This window comes from Thamnophis sirtalis, unplaced genomic scaffold (genome assembly GCF_051295495.1).
Source record: "Thamnophis sirtalis isolate CommonGarterSnake01/CBP01778 unplaced genomic scaffold, rThaSir2_p1.2 scaffold_2, whole genome shotgun sequence".
Lineage (NCBI taxonomy): Eukaryota > Metazoa > Chordata > Lepidosauria > Squamata > Natricidae > Thamnophis > Thamnophis sirtalis.
Window position 1 is genome coordinate 53,988,601 of NW_028261382.1, and position 19,128 is coordinate 54,007,728.

The 19,128-nt window shown below is 42.9% G+C and overlaps 1 protein-coding gene across 2 annotated transcripts in view; it reads right to left on the reverse strand.

The window, feature by feature from the left end:
• Window positions 1-1,168: 1,168 nt before the first annotated feature.
• Window positions 1,169-19,128, reverse strand: part of AP1B1 (adaptor related protein complex 1 subunit beta 1) — a 41,027-nt gene continuing 23,067 nt past the window's right edge. The window contains exons 13-22 of one of the 2 annotated variants that reach the window (XM_087705602.1): window positions 18,342-18,601; window positions 16,757-16,958; window positions 14,857-14,877; window positions 11,998-12,138; window positions 10,849-10,994; window positions 9,330-9,459; window positions 7,364-7,448; window positions 5,287-5,373; window positions 3,345-3,499; window positions 1,169-1,716 (exon numbers count right to left, since the gene is read on the reverse strand). In XM_087705602.1, the coding sequence (XP_087561728.1) occupies window positions 1,642-1,716; window positions 3,345-3,499; window positions 5,287-5,373; window positions 7,364-7,448; window positions 9,330-9,459; window positions 10,849-10,994; window positions 11,998-12,138; window positions 14,857-14,877; window positions 16,757-16,958; window positions 18,342-18,601 (1,302 nt within the window). In that variant the 3' untranslated portion in view covers window positions 1,169-1,641. The remainder of the gene's footprint in view (window positions 1,717-3,344; window positions 3,500-5,286; window positions 5,374-7,363; window positions 7,449-9,329; window positions 9,460-10,848; window positions 10,995-11,997; window positions 12,139-14,856; window positions 14,878-16,756; window positions 16,959-18,341; window positions 18,602-19,128) is intronic. The other variant, XM_087705603.1, reaches the window with a different exon arrangement.

Genomic DNA, 19,128 nt, shown 5'->3' on the forward strand with positions numbered 1-19,128 from the left:
TGCTTGAAATAGATCTATATTAGTCTCCATTTATTTATCAGCAAAAATGTAATATAGATAGATAGATAGATAGATAGATAGATAGATAGATAGATAGATAGATAGATAGAAAGAATCAGGATCTATTTTGTCTTCAACAGCTTGCTATGGGATGGCGATATAAACAGAGACAGGCAGACTATTTTGGTCAGCCGGCAAAATGATTAAACAGTCAGGGAGGAGGCCGTGGGAGAGCAGACTTGCTCAGTTTTGACAAAATCTTCTGGCAGTTCCATTTAAAAATAATTTGGTTTAAAAGTTGGCAGGAGATGCGGTGGGCTCAAGTTCACGTGGGAGAAGATCGTCCTCCGGGGACAGCCGACTTCCTCAAGGACACCGAGACCACCCTGAAGACAGACGTGGTCTCCCAAGGCCATCTGAAATTTGGGGAAGGCTTTAGCGTCCTAGTTGTTTTAAGTCACGTGATATAAATAGCTAAGTGACCATTGTAAAGGTGAGTGGAAATGATCTTGGGAGATGGAGAAGGGATGCTTAATAGATTAACAGAATGATAAAGAGTTGGAACCTTTCGGACCTCACTAAATTCCATAATTTTAAATCCCGCGGACCACTAATATGATCTGCCGAAGGGCTAGGTGGTCATGTGACTGGCTGGGCGTGGCCAACTCGATAGCACTCACATTGAGGGGGCGCCTCGCCAGCCCCTACTTGCCAACCCTAACCCTCCCAGTTTCGAACGGGATGCGGCCTGGTAGTGGGCCACATCCCGGGGAAGGCAGCCCTCCATCGGGCCTCACCTACAGCCTCTTCTACACCAGGACTATGAAATTTAAATTTCATTGAGGCTCAAATCAGAGTTGCTTTTGACCTCGGAGGAAGAGGGAGCATGATGTGACTGTCTGGGGTGCCTGTGGTAGCCCGAGCACTCCCGAGCACCGTTTTTGGCTGTGACGGCCTCCTGCAGCCATCTGCGAGTGAAAACGGAGCCGCGATTGGCCCCACGGACCAGTCCTTCGCTGTTTCCAGGGTGGCTCCACAGACCAGATCTAAGCACCCTGCGGGCCGGATCCAGCCCGCGGGCCACGAGTTTGACACCCCAGATCTACACCCAAGAGGCTTTCTCACGTTCAGGAGTAGTAGTAAAAAGAGAAACAGTTTTCCAGCTCCGTTAAGTGGTCATTATTGATTTCTTTATTGAGGTGGGAGAAGAGCAAGACCACAAGGAGATGCTGAAGGACGCCGCGGACATTCCCAGCTTACAGCTGCAACGTGGCAACTCGCGCAGCCCGTGGTTTCGACACACAAAAGCGCCTCAAGGACACGGCAGGCTTTGACACACACACACACACACACGCACGCACACACAGACATACGCGCGCACACAAAAATAGTGAGCCGGGTCTCCTTCGCCCCACCCCCCCTCGCTGCTCCGTTCTCCGACTTCCGCAGGGGTGGGGTGGGTGTGTCTCCATTCCTGCCGCTCGCAAAAGCCTGCCCGGATACCAGCCGTCCGATCCCAAAAATATCGGTCTTCCGAACAGGGGGAGGAAGGGGAGGAAGAAAAAATATAGAGAGTGGTTGGTTGTTGTTGTTGGAATTCGTCGTTTTTGTTTCTCAAAACTTGATCCCCGCCGGGCGGCTTTAGTTTTTCAGGATGGTTTCGTAGGCTTGGAAAACATGCTGGGTGACTTCGGGAGCGCGGCACTTCAGGGAGAGCTGCAAGGAAAGAAGAAGGAGGGGATGAGGAGAAGCCAATGAGGAGTCCTCGGAGGAGGCGACGGGGTTAGTAAATCAGAAGCGGGGGGGGGGCAGGGAGGCCCAGAAAAAGCTCAAAAATTAAAAGTTTCGGCCAAGTCGCTCAGAGCGGAGAGCAGAAAGCTAGCAGCTGCTGTGAACAAACCGACTATTGTTTACCGATCGCGACAGCACTGAGACTTATATACCGCTTGACGGCACTTCGGACAGTCACTAAATGGACTGTTGTAAGTCGAGGGCCATCTGTATGGATGCGTGGAAGTGTCAGATTCTACCCAGCTCCGTTGCAACCGGGAACTCGTAGCAAAAGTGCCTTTTCAATTCGATCAAATGGGAGTCGAGGGTTTCACTTTCCAAGGAGATCCGAGGTGGGACAAGACTGACAGTACTCTCTAAATTTCCGCCGTCTGCGATCAGCCGCCTTTTCCCGCCTCCCGGTGACAAAAAAAATCCCCCCCCCCAAACCCCCAGCTGTTTCCCTAACTTGCCTTGAGCAGAGGAAATGCATTTTGGTATTAAAAGGTGGTTAAAAAGCCAGGCTTGGAACAGTACGAGGAAAAAAAGCGGATGGCCTGTTAAAATCAGGGGGGAAAAGAGAGACGCTAACCTCTAGATCCTGTAAGTAGAGGGGGGGGCAGGCCCGAGGGAGGGGCCGATGGCCAGGCAGCAACGGAACAGAAGGAAACAATACAAAAAGAAAAGGGAAAAAAAAAAGAGAATTACATTGCTATCCCAAGGGAAAGGAAAGTCAGGGAGGAAACTGCAGGCAGTTCTCGACTTACAACAACGCGACTTAGTGACCGTTCCAAGTTCCAGTGGTGCTGGAAAGAGGGACTTGTGGCCGTTTTTCACACTTACGACCGTTGATCCAAATTCAGATGCTTGGCAAACAGTGTTGTATTTATGACGGTTATAGTGTCTCGTTTGTGTGTGTGTGACGCATTCCGCTTTTGCGACCTCCCCCCTAACAAGGCAGATTCCGGAAAGGCAGATTCGCTCGACAGCCACGTGACGAACGAAGCAACCGAAGGGATTCGCTTAACAACTGCAGCGAGAAAGGTCGTAAAACGGCTCAAAATTCCCTCAACCAACGGCAGAAATTTCGCGCTCAACTGACGTCGCAAGTCGAGGATTGCCTTGACAGCTTTACCAATGAATTAACCGGCCACATCAGCAAAGTCACACGGTTGTTAAGTGAATCTGGCTTCCCCTTTGACTTCTGCAAAAGGAAATCACTTGACCGGAGGGGGGGGGAGGGATGACCCACACTGTGACCGTCATAAATATAAGCCAAGTTGTCCAGCATACTAATGTAAATGACCTGACCAAGGGATGCCATCACAGTCGCTAAGGGTGAAAAACGGCCGCGAGTCACTTTCTTCAGTGCCGCCGTAACTTCAAACGTTCACTAAACAGACCGTCGTAAGTCCAGGACTGCCCGTATTTTATATCTTGATCCATTAATACAATTTTGGAAGGTATCGATCGATGGAACGGAGGGAGGAAACGCATCCAGAGCAAAAAAAGGTGGAAAGGATGCCCAGAATTGCTGGGCTCCCACCCGACGGGAGCACAAATGGAAGCCATACCGTGAAGTTAAGACTCCCGGGTTGAATTCTCAGCTCAGCCAGGATACAAATCCCGTTGGTGAGCTTGAGGGATTGGTATAACATGTCCTGTCCTTCCACATTCCGCTTGGCGATGGTGAAGATGTTGTTACCTTGAAGCTTGCTGCTCGCGGCATCTGTCCAGCCAGAAAGGAAGCAAAGCAATATATATATATATATATGTATGTATGTATGTATGTATGTATGTATGTATGTACGTACGTACGTACAGATAGATAGATACAGATATATAGATATAGATTAAATAGATTAGATAGATATAGATACAGATAGATATATAGAGATAGATAGCTAGATAGATAGATAGATAGATATAGATACAGATAGATATATAGAGATAGATATAGATAGAAATAGAGCGAGATAGATGATACAGATTAGATATAGATAGAGCTAGATAGATATACAGATATATAGATATAGATGATAATAGATTAGATATATAGATAGATATATAGATATATAGATATATAGATATATAGATATATAGATATATAGATATATAGATATATAGATATAGATTATATAGAATATATATATATATATATATAGATAGATAGATAGATAGATAGATAGAGAGAGAGAGAGAGAGAGATGATATATATAGATATAGATATAGATAGATAGATATAGATACAGATAGATATATAGAGATAGATATAGATAGAAATAGAGCGAGATAGATGATACAGATTAGATATAGATAGAGCTAGATAGATATACAGATATATAGATATAGATGATAATAGATTAGATATATAGATATAGATAGATAGATAGATAGATAGATAGATAGATAGATAGATAGATATAGATACAGATAGATATATAGAGATAGATATAGATAGAAATAGAGCGAGATAGATGATACAGATTAGATATAGATAGAGCTAGATAGATATACAGATATATAGATATAGATGATAATAGATTAGATATATAGATATAGATAGATATAGATAGATAGATATAGATACAGATACATATACATATATATAGATATAGATAGATAGATAGATAGATATAGAGATAGATATAGAGATATAGATTATATAGATTATATATATATATATATAGATAGATAGATAGATAGATAGAGAGAGAGAGATGATAGATATAGATAGATAGATAGATAGATAGATAGATAGATATAGATACAGATAGATAGATAGATAGATATAGATGATAATAGATTAGATATATATATATAGATATAAATACAGATAGATATAGATGATATAGATTAGATAGATTAGATAGATAGATATAGATAGATATAGATGGATATAGATAGATATAGATATAGAAATATAGAGATATAGATATATAAATTATGCATAGATACTTTGAAAACAGCATATTGTTTGGATCTCCCTTCGTTTTACAGAGAAGTAACAAATCATCATCATCATTTCCTTTTAATGACCCCATAATCCAGTGGTTCTCAACCTGTGGGTCGGAACCTCTTTGGGGGTCGAACAACCCTTTCACAGGGGTCGCCTAGCACCATCGGAAAAGACATATTTTTGAAAAAAATACGGAAAACATAAAAAATAATTTTACGGTTGGGGGTCACCACAACATGAGGAATTGTATTAAAGGGTCGCGGCATTAGGAAGGTTGAGACCCACTGCCATAATCCCTTGTGGGGATGGAGTCTGGGCAACTGAATGGAGCTGAGTGTTTACTGCCCTTCCTGTCGCCAGTACATAGTTCTATTCGGCAGATATATTCTCAGTGTGCCCAGAGAAAGAAGTATCTGCCTCTACCTAGGATCAAACTCACAGCCTCCTGATTGTGAGGCGAGAGCTCTACCGCTAGGCCACGGCACCACTCACAGATAAATAACAAATGTTCTGATAATAATAGTAATGATGAATAATGCGCCTTATTCTCGTCTCACCTGCGCTCAGTGGACAGTCTTTAATCTGGAACTGGGCTTCGTTCTCGTTGGGAATGTCTTTCCACGTGGCCAGGAATGTCTGCCGTTCTAGCCGAAAAAAAGGAAGAAAGTTGAAAACAAGGATTTAGAAACTTGCAAATCGCGCTCGGCTGCTCTCAGACGAAAACGAAGAATTAAGATATTTCTTGATTTATGACCAATTTGTTTAGCTAGGGTTCAAAGTGGTGAGGGCACCGGAAAAACAGTGAGTTATGGCTGGCGCTCGCAGTTAGGAGCATTGCGGTGTCCCTGTAGGAGATGACCAGGCTGAGGCCAAGTGAGGGAAGGGTCAAGCATTTTATCAGCCATGAGTCCTTGCATGCCCACAAGAGATCTAAGTTTCTTGCCTTCTTTCGACTCTTGCCTTCCGCTAATGTCCCTTGGCTGTTAGTAGTTCGGATTCTTTTTTTTTATATAAAAAGTTTGTATTTTTAGACAATCATAGACAAACAAAACATAAAACAAAACATAAAACCATCTTCCCTTCAATACAGTGTGTCGATTGGTTACAAGTTTTTTGTGCATTCTTTCCACAGTCATCACTTGCAATTTATATGAATCACATAATATCAAATAGAATGTTTGTACACATTATCATTATACCTCATTTGTTTGACTATCACTATTATTCCTTCATTTTAAACGAGATATACTAAATATTGGGTTCATTTATATTTACATGATAACAATTCATTACATCATCTTCAATCTATCCAATAATAATATATCTTTATGTTATATCCAGTATCATTCTATTATTCTCGTATTAATAACATTCTCTAGTATCTTTCATTTCCATGTTTTTTTAATCTAACCATTGATAAAATAAATCCTACATCTTATAAAGTTGTTTATCTTCTTGTTCTCTAATTTCAAATGTCAATTTACTCATTTCAGCACATTCCATTATTTTATGAATAACTTCCTCCTGCATTGGTATTTTCTCATTTTTTTTTCCAAACAGGTGTGGATTTTAGTCCAATATTCCTCATCATAGTCTTCACTTACAATTTATATAGAATCTCATATCATCAATCTAATATATACGCATAAAATTATTATCATTATTAAACATTTATTTTACTATAACTATTATTACTTCCTTTTACGTGAAATATTCTAAATTTAGAATAAAATTATATTATGGCTTAAACTCGCCGCTTAACCTCTTCTGTCTTCAATTTTAACTTTACTTTTGATCTTTTTGGATGTTCTCTTCTCTAATAATACAATTTATCTCACCAATTTGACACACTTTCTCTCCTGCTTTGCTTCCATTCTTGAGCTGTCTCAACTTTCAGCAGCTTCTCTGTGACTGGAAAAAGGGGTTTCTCCTGGATCTACTGGGGACTTTGTGATGTCCCTGGGATCAGCAGGATGTGCCCTTCTCTATCACCATCTCTATGGGACGGTTTAGGTCCTAAAGGACCATCCAGCGGCAGAGATATCGATGGCGATCCTGGATCTCCAAGATCTTGCGTCATATCGTCATGACATCAGCCCCGCCTCCTCAGTAGTTCAGATTCTTGTACAGATCTTAAGCTTATGATAAACCTTTATTCCCGTTTGATCTGTCGGGATCTCCATATTTTCATGGCGCTTGAGAGTCAACTTACAACCATTCGTTTAGTGACTGTTCGAAGTTACAACAGCACTGAAAAAAGTAACTCAAGACCGTTTTTCACACTTACGACCACAATTGACCGTTGCAGCATCCTCCTGGTCACATGATCAAAATTCGGACGCTTGGCAAACTGGCTTACATTTATGACGGTTTGCAGCGCCCCGGGCTCCCTTTTGCGGCCTTCCGACAAGCAAAGTCGAGGGGGGGAGTTGGATTCACTTAATGACCATGTGGCTAACTGAACAACTGCAGAGATTCACTTAACAAATGTGGCAAGAAAGGTCATAAAATGGGACGAAACTCACTTAACAAATTTCTCACTTCGCGGCATCAGTTTTGGGCTCAATTGTAGTCGTAAGTCGAGGACTATCTGTAATTTAGAGAATTTTCCAATTGCCGAGCCTTTTGACTTACCCATTTTCCCATCTTCCACGAAGAGAATGTAGAGAGGATACAAGGTGCTGAAGTAGAAGACATCAATGTTATTTTTCACAGCTACCTGAAAGCAAAAAGAGAGAGAACAATTCAAGCCCATTGAAAAATGTCAGAGTTGGACTGGCCCAAAGTAACCCTCTGGCTTTCATGCCTAAAGTGGGACTAGAACTCACCGTCTCCCAGTGATTGGCCTAAAGTCACCCAGCCAGCTTTCATGCCTAAGATGGGACTAGAACTCACTGTATCCCAGTGATTGGCCTAAAGTCACCCAGCCGGCTTTCATGCCTAAAGTGGGACTAGAACTCACCGTCTCCCGGTGATTGGCCTAAAGTCACCCAGCCGGCTTTCATGCCTAAGGTGGAACTAGAACTCACTGTCTCCCGGTAATTGGCCTAAAGTCACCCAATCAGTTTTCATGCCTGTGGAACTAGAACTCACGGTCTCCCGGTGATTGGCCTAAAGACATCCAGCCGGCTTTCATGCCTAAGGTGGAACTAGAACTCACTGTCTCCCGGTGATTGGCCTAAAGTCACCCAATCAGTTTTCATGCCTGTGGAACTAGAACTCACCGTCTCCCGGTAATTGGTCTAAAGTCACCCAGCCAGCTTTCATGCCTAAGGTGGAACTAGAACTCACAGTCTCCCGGTGATTGGCCTAAAGTCACCCAGGCAGCTTTCATGCCTAAAGTGGAACTAGAACTCACCGTCTCCCGGTGATTGGCCTAAAGTCACCCAGGCAGCTTTCATGCTTAAGGTGGAACTAGAACTCACCGTCTCCCGGTGATTGGCCTAAAGTCACCCAGGCAGCTTTCATGCCTAAGGTGGAACTAGAACTCACTGTCTCCCAGTGATTGGCCTAAAGTCACCCAGCCAGCTTTCATGCCTAAGATGGGACTAGAACTCACTGTATCCCGGTGATTGGCCTAAAGTCACCCAGGCAGCTTTCATGCCTAAGGTGGAACTAGAACTCACCGTCTCCCGGTGATTGGCCTAAAGTCACCCAGCCGGCTTTCATGCCTAAGGTGGAACTAGAACTCACCGTCTCCCGGTGATTGGCCTAAAGTCACCCAGCCAGCTTTCATGCCTAAGGTGGGACTAGAACTCACTGTCTCCCGGTGATTGGCCTAAAGTCACCCAATCAGCTTTCATGCCTAAGATGGGACTAGAACTCACTGTCTCCCGGTGATTGGCCTAAAGTCACCCAATCAGTTTTCATGCCTGTGGAACTAGAACTCACTGTCTCCCGGTGATTGGCCTAAAATCACCCAGCCAGCTTTCATGCCTAAGGTGGAACTAGAACTTACCGTCTCCCGGTAATTGGCCTAAAGTCACCCAGCCGGCTTTCATGCCTAAGGTGGAACTAGAACTCACTATCTCCTGGTGATTGGCCTAAAGTCACCCAGCCGGCTTTCATGCCTAAGGTGGGACTAGAACTCACCGTCTCCCGGTGATTGGCCTAAAATCACCCAGCCAGCTTTCATGCCTAAGGTGGAACTAGAACTCACCATCTCCCGGTGATTGCCCTAAAGTCACCCAGCCAGCTTTCATGCCTAAGGTGGAACTAGAACTCACCGTCTCCCGGTGATTGGCCTAAAGTCACCCAGCCGGCTTTCATGCCTAAGGTGGAACTAGAATTCACTGTATACCGGTGATTGGCCTAAAGTCACCCAGCCGGCTTTCCTGGTCAAGGTGCGACTAGAACTCACAGTCTCCCAGTTTCTAGGCCAGTCCTTTAACCACTACACCAAACTGGCTCCAGGTGTTTCGAGAGAGCCTGCTTCCTGTGAGGTACGCCCACCTCTTCTCCCCAAAGGTGCCATTCCCAAAGATCTTGCCCCCCCCCTCCTCCCTGAGCCTGGCTGAGTTACAGCGCTTCCCCACATCACTGCTGCCTCTTAAAAGACCCTCCATTCCTTCCTTCCCCTCGGATGCCCCTTTCGGCTCACCTGCAGATTATTCAGGGGGTCCATCTTCATGACTGAACCAACGGTGTTGAGGGGGAGAGAGATCTCCACATTCTGGTTGGGGGCGAGAGGGGTGTGGACTTGCAGAGGGGCAGCAGGGGCCAAGCCAAAGCTGAAGAGAAACGGCCAGAGAGAGAATGGCAAGTCACACATTGGTGGACGGAACAGAAAACAGCTCTACAACGCATTATGCCCTTCCTTTTATGGGGTCAAATTGCCTGGCACTGATCTCCTGCAACGTGGCACTTCCTGAAATTTTTTCCCAGATGCCCCTGGAATTGCTGTCAATTGCACCCCAAACAGATGATCTAGGGGTCGAAATGCTACCGGTTTGGATCGGTTTGCCTGAACCGGTAGTAAAAATGTTTTTAAAAAGTTTTTTTAACTTTTTAACAATTCCAACGATTATGTGGGAGAGCTGATTGTGGGAACCTTTTTTTTTTAGCATTCTTTAACTACCGGTTCAGGAGAAATAATAAAAATAATATAATAAAACAATCCTAAAAAATAAAATAAAAGTAATATAATAAAATAAAATAAATAAAATATAAATAAAATAAATATATAAAACACATAAAATAAAAAGTATAATAAAACATATAAAATAAAATAAAACAAAACAAAACATAAAACAAAATAAACAAAACATAAAATAAAATAGAATAATAAAATAAAACAATCCTAAAAAATAAAATAAAATATAAATAAAACACATAAAATAAAAAAGTATAATAAAACATATAAAATAAAATAAAACAAAATATAAAACAAAATAAACAAAACATAAAACATAAAATAAAATAATAAAATAAAACAATCATAAAACATAAAATAAAATATAAATAAAACACATAAAATAAAAAGTATAATAAAACATAAACTAAAATAAAATAAAACAAAATATAAAACAAAATAAAAGCAAAACATAAAACATAAAATAAAATAAATAAAATAAAACAATCATAAAAATAAAATAAAATAAAATATAAATAAAACACATAAAATAAAAAAGCATAAAACATAAAAAGTAAATAAAATAAATAAAACAAAACATAAAAAATAAAACAAAATAATAAAATAAAAATAATAAAAATGAAATCAAATAACAAAACAAAACATAAAAAATGAAATAACAAAGCAAAACATAAAAAATGAAATAACAAAACAAAACATAAAAAATGAAATAATAAAACAAAACATAAAGAATGAAATAAAACAATAAAATAAAAATAATAAAATAATAAATAATAAAAATGAAGTAAAATAATAAAACAAAACCAAATCAAACTGAAAGCTACATTCAGTTGGATGGGCAGTTTCTGGAACCTTCTCCACCCTGGCTGGCTGGGGATTCTGGGGTTTGGAGTTGGCCACCCTGCCAGGTAAGCCTCTTCAGCCAACTTCTTAGAGGTTTTGGCATCATCGAGCCAGCCGCTCAGTGTAATGGCCATCATCATCAGAGGCTGCCACAGACACAGGTGGGCCGATGGATGCTCCTTACCTGTTCCGGTTGAACTGGATGGCGAAATCCGACATGACCTGCAAGGCCTTGTTGGACAAGGTGAGGTCCATGGAAAGGGAGCCGGCCCGGCGACTGAAGGTTCCAGAGATCTCCAAGCCTTTGGCTTTTACCGCAGGGAGCCACACCTAAAACCAGAGAGGACCATGCAAGGTTTGGCCACCAAGGTCCTCCAGAGAGGTCTCCGCAAAGACTCAACCAACCGGGGGGTCTAAAGGTTGAATCATGGCCACTGGACCAAACCCTTGTTCATCTGAGACAATTCTCTGCCTAACTAATTTTGCTCCAAACTGATGAAGTCGCTTGGATAAGCAACGAAATGTCTCAGATGAGTAAGAATTCCATCCAGTTGCCACGATTCCACCTTTTTAGGCACATGCTCCAGAGATGGTTTCTGCAGGATCGGCTAAGTAACTGGATGTGGAGGACCTCTGGAAAGCAGATGTGGACATGCAGAGCACAATCCATCAAGCGGGAGCCACGATGACTTTCGTGAGCAAGAATTTGGGTCTCCAGCCCAGGATCTTGAGATGGGAACACACTGGTGTGGCCCGCCAGCTGCCAGTTAAGCTGGAGACAAGACTCAGATGATGATGAAGTAGTTGGGGAGGAACTTGGGCCAGTTCGGACGCAGAGACAGAGCCGTCCGACATTTCCCAGCCATCGGAGAGGCAGCTGGAGGCTGAGATAAGCGGGGAGGAAGAACAGCTGGGGCCAGTTCCTGATGCACCTATGCGTAGGGCAGTTAACGGAGGATCAGGAATCGACTTGGGAAGCAAAGCAAATGTGGACGCTGAATGGCCCCTCCTTGGCTGGGGAATAAATAGAAGAAAAGGGAAGTGATGGTCGTAGAAGACAACAGTTCGTATTTCTGAAGGTTTTGCTCATTGTGTTTCGTGCCACAAAGACTGCTTGCCAGAACTTAATATGGGATTTTGGTCAGGCGCCTGGCCTCCTGCTGCTGAAAACCTCCCGTGCCTGGGGAGGGAAGCCCCAGCAACCTTGGACCATGGTGAATATCCGGCCAAGAGAAACTCGGTTGCCTTTGTGAGCTTTTGGCCAGCTGGGGCTTCCCAGGGCTACCACCATCTTTAACCGCCAGGGGAATCCTAGGAGAGGAAAGCTACTCACAGTTTTGGGAGCGACGTGGGAGCCCGACAGGTTGCTCACACCTCCGGCCAGGTCGAAGAGGTCTCCCAGCCCCCCTCCGAGGGGCCCTCCCAGGTTTGAGGGCATGACTGTACTTGGAGCTGCAAAACTGGGCGCTCCCATCTGCAGGAGGATGAAAGGAAGGGAGTTCTTGGAAGTCCGGGATGCTCATCAGAAAAGGGAGGAGGGGGAAGCTACTGCAAAAAGCTGGGAAGAGGAACCCCCCCAAATCAGGGAACCCAGGAAATCCCTTGCACAGGATTCTACGAATGAAGCGTCTTGTCCCTCAAACTGGCCGAGAGTCCGGGACCGTCCAATGAGCAACTTGGGTCAGTAGATCCATCCCATATCAAACGAGGAACCCCGGTTGTTGAGGCACCTCAATCATATCTATTTTATCTATGCCACCCATCCATCTATCATTTGTCTATCATCCATCCATCCATCCATCCATCCATCCATCCATCCATCTATTTGTCTATCATTTATCTATGCCATCCATCCATCTTTTATCTATCATCCATCCATCCATCCATTCATCCATCTATTAGTCTATCTATCATTTATCTATGCCATCCATCCATCTATCATTTGTCTATCATCCATTCATCCATCCATCCATCTATTAGTCTGTCTATCATTTATCTATGCCATCCATCCATCTTTTATCTATCCATCCATCCATCCATCCATCTATTAGTCTGTCTATCATTTATCTATGCCATCCATCCATCTTTTATCTATCATCCATACATCCATTCATCCATCTATTTGTCTATCTATCATTTATCTATGCCATCCATCCATCATTTGTCTATCATCCATCCATCCACCCATCCATCTATTAGTCTATCATTTATCTATGCCATCCATCCATCTATCATATCTATCCAATCATCCATCCATCCATTTATTAGTCTATCTATCATTTATCTATGCCACCCATCCATCTATCATTTGTCTATCATCCATCCATCCATCCATTTATTAGTCTATCTATCATTTATCTATGCCATCCATCCGTCTGTTTGTCTATCATCTATCCATTCATCCATCTATTAGTCTATCATTTATCTATGCCATCCATCCATCTATCATATCTATCCAATCATCCATGCATCCATTCATTAGTCTATCTATCATTTATCTATGCCATCCATCCATCTTTTATCTATCATCCATCCATCCATTCATCCATTTATTAGTCTGTCTATCATTTATCTATGCCATCCATCCATCTTTTATCTATCATCCATCCATCCATTCATCCATCTATTAGTCTATCTATCATTTATCTATGCCACCCATCCATCTATCATTTGTCTATCATCCATTCATCCATCCATCCATCTATTAGTCTGTCTATCATTTATCTATGCCATCCATCCATCTTTTATCTATCATCCATACATCCATTCATCCATCTATTAGTCTATCTATCATTTATCTATGCCATCCATCCATCTATCATTTGTCTATCATCCATCCATCCATCCATCAATTAGTCTATCATTTATCTATGCCATCCATCCATCTATCATATCTATCCAATCATCCATCCATCCATTTATTAGTCTATCTATCATTTATCTATGCCACCCATCCATCTATCATTTGTCTATCATCCATCCATCCATCCATTTATTAGTCTATCTATCATTTATCTATGCCATCCATCCGTCTGTTTGTCTATCATCTATCCATTCATCCATTAGTCTATCATTTATCTATGCCATCCATCCATCTATCATATCTATCCAATCATCCATGCATCCATTCATTAGTCTATCTATCATTTATCTATGCCATCCATCCATCTTTTATCTATCATCCATCCATCCATTCATCCATTTATTAGTCTATCTATCATTTATCTATGCCATCCATCCATCTATCCATCTGTCTATCATTTATCTATGCCATCCATCCATCCATCTATCATTTGTCTATCATCCATCCATCCATTCATTTATTAGTCTATCTATCATTTATCTATGCCATCCATCCGTCTGTTTGTCTATCATCTATCCATTCATCCATCTATTAGTCTATCATTTATCTATGCCATTCTTCCATCTATCATATCTATCCAATCATCCATCCATCCATCCATTCATTAGTCTATCTATCATTTATCTATGCCATCAATCCATCTTTTATCTATCATCCATCCATCCATTCATTAGTCTATCTATCATTTATCTATGCCATCCATCCATCTATCATTTGTCTATCATCCATCCATCCATCCATCCATCCATCCATCCATCCATCCATCCATCCATCCATTAGTCTGTCTATCATTTATCTATGCCAACCATCCATCTATCATTTGTCTATCATCCATCCATCCATCCATCCATCCATCCATCCATCCATCCATTCATTAGTCTATCTATCATTTATCTATGCCATCCATCCGTCTGTTTGTCTATCATCTATCCATTCATCTATCTATTCGTCTATCATTTATCTATGCCATCCATCCATCATATCTATCCAATCATCCATCCATCCATTCATTAGTCTATCTATCATTTATCTATGCCATCCATCCATCTTTTAGCTATCATCCATCCATCCATTCATCCATTCATTAGTCTATCTATCATTTATCTATGCCATCCATCCATCTATCATTTGTCTATCATCCATCCATCCATCCATTAGTCTATCATTTATCTATGTCATCCATTCAACCCTGGTTGTTGGGGCACCTCAATCATATGGCCGCCCCCCACCCCACGCGCCCCCCTACTTTGCCCAAAGGGGAGAGAGGAAAGAGGCTCATGGACACGCAAAGCCCGTTCTTGAAAACGAGAAAGGAGAGCTGAAACGTACCCCTTCCTGTTCTTCCCCCATCTTGGAAGAGAAGCAGGAGGCGTAGAGAAGAACAGCAGCAGCAGCAGGAGCAACAGGAGCAGAGAGAGAGAGAGAAAGAAAAAGGGAGAGAGAGAGAGAGAGAAGGAGGGAGAGAGGGAAGGAGGTAGGCCAAGAAGGGAGACAAGGAGGGAAGGGTGAAAAGTCAGTTTGCTCAGCAACACAACACGGAAAAGCTAGCCCATGTGCCACAGAAGAGCCTCCCTGGTGGGGGTGGGGGTGTGCATGCGAGTTCATGGGTGTGTAGAACGGAACGGAACAGTACGCAGAATGCAGAATGTGAATGCAAATAGAATAAGAATAGGGGTAGGATAGAATAGGGATAGGGATAGAAAGAATAGAATAGAATAGAATAGGGATAGGTCTAAGGAAAGGATAGGATAGAATAGGAATAGGAATAGAATAGACTAAGACTGATAGAATAGGAATAGAATAGACTAAGACTAAGGATAGGATAGGAATAGGATAAAGACTAAGGATAGGATAGAATAGGAATAGGAATAGAATAGACTAAGACTAAAGATAGGATAGGATAGGAATAGAATAGACTAAGACTGTCTAAGGATAGAATAGGATAGGATAGAATAGGAATAGAATAGACTAAGACTAAGGATAGGATAGGAATAGAATAGACTAAGACTAAGGATAGGATAGGAATAGGATAAAGACTAAGGATAGGATAGGATAGGAATAGAATAGACTAAGACTGTCTAAGGATAGAATAGGATAGGATAGAATAGGAATAGAATAGACTAAGACTAAGGATAGGATAGGAATAGGATAAAGACTAAGGATAGGATAGAATAGGAATAGGAATAGAATAGACTAAGACTAAGGATAGGAATAGGATAAAGACTAAGGATAGGATAGAATAGGAATAGGAATAGAATAGACTAAGACTAAGGATAGGATAGGAATAGGATAAAGACTAAGGATAGGATAGAATAGGAATAGGAATAGAATAGACTAAGACTAAGGATAGGAATAGGATAAAGACTAAGGATAGGATAGAATAGGAATAGGAATAGAATAGACTAAGACTAAGGATAGGAATAGGATAAAGACTAAGGATAGGATAGAATAGGAATAGGAATAGAATAGACTAAGACTAAGGATAGGAATAGGATAAAGACTAAGGATAGGATAGAATAGGAATAGAATAGACTAAGGATAGGATAGGAATAGGATAAAGACTAAAGATAGGATAGGAATAGGAATAAAATAGACCAAGACTGTCTAAGGATAGGATAGAATATGATAGAATAGGAATAGGAATAGAATAGACTAAGTCTAAAGATAGGATAGGATAGGAGTAGAATATTTATTTATTTGTTAGATTTCTATGCCGCCCAATCCCGGAGGACTCCGGGAATAGACTAAGACTAAGGATAGGATAGGAATAGGAATAGAATAAAGACTAAGGATAGGATAGGATAGGATAGGAATAGGAATAAGACTAAAACTAAGACTAGGATAGAATAGCATAGGATAGGATAGCATAGGATAGAACAGAACAGAACAAGAACAGAATAGAATAAGGATTAAGAATGGAATGGAATGGAATTTATGGAACAGAATAGAATCTCATGAGCCTTCAAATAAATTTGTAGAATTTTTCTTTTCTTTTCAAAAGCCCGTTAGCCTTTCGGGGGTCTCCATGCAAGAAAAAAAAATACTCAAAACTGCATTATCGTTTTACTGCAATGACATTTTTACTTGCAGGGACTTCAAAAATATGCAACCCCTGGATCTTTATATATAAATACATATAAATATGTATTTATATAAATACATACATATAAAGCTTCTCCTGATTTGGAGGTCACCCACCGGGGGGGGGGGGGGTGATAAGAGAACTTACCAGACTATCCAAGCCACCGCCAAGGAGATCCACGGCTCCCATCTGCACCGACGAGATAGCAATCGGAGGGCTGCTAGCCGGGGGTCCGAGGTCAAGGTTCAACAGATCCCCCAAGAGATCCCCCTGGGTGGGGATGACGGCCGGTTGCTCCGAAGGCGGCACTCCAGCCGACACCGCCTCGGGACTCTCCGCACTTTCGCTCCTGTTTTAACAGGGGAGACGGTGCGTTTTCAAGGGTGAACAGCCTTAGGAGTGGGGGGTGTTTCGTTGTGGTAACACACATACACACAACATGCAAAATGACAGCGGCATGAGGGACAACGTCGCAATTCAAATGCTGCCTCCGTCACAAAACTTGTAGGATCCCTCTGAACCAATCCCTCTGGTGGAACTGACAACTTAGGCCCGTATTTCTGAACTTTGGCGACTTTTAAGGTGGGTGGACTTCAACTCCCAGAATTCCCTGCTCGAATTGACACCCTAGGCTTGTATTTCTCAACTTTGGTAACTTTTAAGGTGGGTGGACTTCAACTCCCACAATTCCCTGCTCGAACTGACACCTTAGGCCCGTATTTCTCAACGTGGCGACTTTTAAGGTGGGTGGACTTCAACTCCCAGAATTCTCTGTTCGAATTGACACCCTAGGCCCGTATTTCTCAACGTGGCGACTTAAGGTGGGTGGACTTCAACTCCCACAATTCCCTGCTCGAACTGACACCCTAGGCCCGTATTTCTCAACTTTGACGACTTTTAAGGTGGGTGGACTTCAACTCCCAGAATTCCCTGCTCGAACTGACACCTTAGGCCCATTCTCCTCAACTTTGGCGACTTTTAAGGTGGGTGGACTTCAACTCCCAGAATTCCCTGCTCGAACTGACATTCTAGGCCTGTATCTCTCAACTTTGGTAACTTTTAAGGTGGGTGGACTTCAGCTCCCACAATTCCCTGCTCGAACTGATACCCTAGGCCCGTATTTCTCAACTTTGGTAACTTTTAAGGTGGGTGGATTTCAACTCCCAGAATTCCCTGCTCGAACTGACACCTTAGGCCCATTCTTCTCAACTTTGGCGACTTTTAAGGTGGGTGGATTTCAACTCCCACAATTCCCTGCTCGAATTGACACCTTAGGCCCGTATTTCTCAACATGGCGACTTAAGGTGGGTGGACTTCAACTCCCAGAATTCTCTGCTCAAACTGACACCTTAGACCCATTCTTTTCAACTTTGGCGACTTTTAAGGTGGATGGACTTCAACTCCCAGAATTCCCTGCTCGAATTGACACCTTAGGCCCGTATTTCTCAACGTGGCGACTTAAGGTGGGTGGACTTCAACTCCCACAATTCCCTGCTCGAACTGACACCCCAGGCCCATTCTTCTCAACTTTGGCGACTTTTAAGGTGGGGGGACTTCAACTCCCACAATTCCCTGCTCGAGTTGACACCTTAGGCCCGTATTTCTCAATTTTGGCGACTTTTAAGGTGGGGGGACGTTCACCCAAGCTGCCTGGGGAATTCTGGGAGTTGAGGTCCACCCGCCACAAAGTTAAGAAACAATACCCTAGCCTAAATCCTGAGGTCCGACTTACGAGCCTGTCCGGGGCGGGAGGCTTTTATGGATGACTCCTCTGCTCCCCTCCACGAACGCAGTGGGGGGCTTGTGGTAGACCGAGGCCAGCGTGCCGATGTAGCAGATCAACTCGTCCAACAGCGTGGGCTCAATCAGGTCCGTCTCCTCCGAAATGAGCGGTTTCTCGGCCAGGACCACCTCCTTGGCTGCCACGGGATCCGTGGAGAGGAGGCGCCAGTAGATGTAACCCCGGTCCCTCAAGTCGGGGTTATCCGAATCCTACCAGGTTGGGGGGAAAAAAGAGGGGGGGATTATTTACAGGTATTTATAAAGTTGATAAGTTGATTTATAACAGTTCTATAGTGAGTGTTCGAAGTTATTGTTGTGGCCCGCCAGCGGTGAGTGGAGCTGGCAGCAGATTCGGACAGTGAGGAGGGTTGGGGAGGAACCTGGGCCAGTCCTGGAGTCTGGGGAAGGCTCGGACGAGGGCTCTGTGTCAGAGGCAGAGAGGGGGCCAGGGCCATATGTCAGTTATCAGCTGCCTTCAGACATCAGTGGGGCAGAAGAACAGCTGGAGCCTGTTCCCAGTGAGCGCAGACAAAGGGAACAGCTAAAGAACAGAGGTGGACTTGGGAGTAAGCCCACAGGTGGGCGGTGAATGGCCCCTCCCAGAGGACATAAAAGAGGAGCGAAAGGGGAGTGGAGTTTGCAGGAGACCATTAGTTCGCTTCATTGGTTCGCGACTCTCTGAGACTCCTTGCCAAGTTCTGCAGAGATCGGCCTGGCAGCTCTCCAAGCCAGATAAG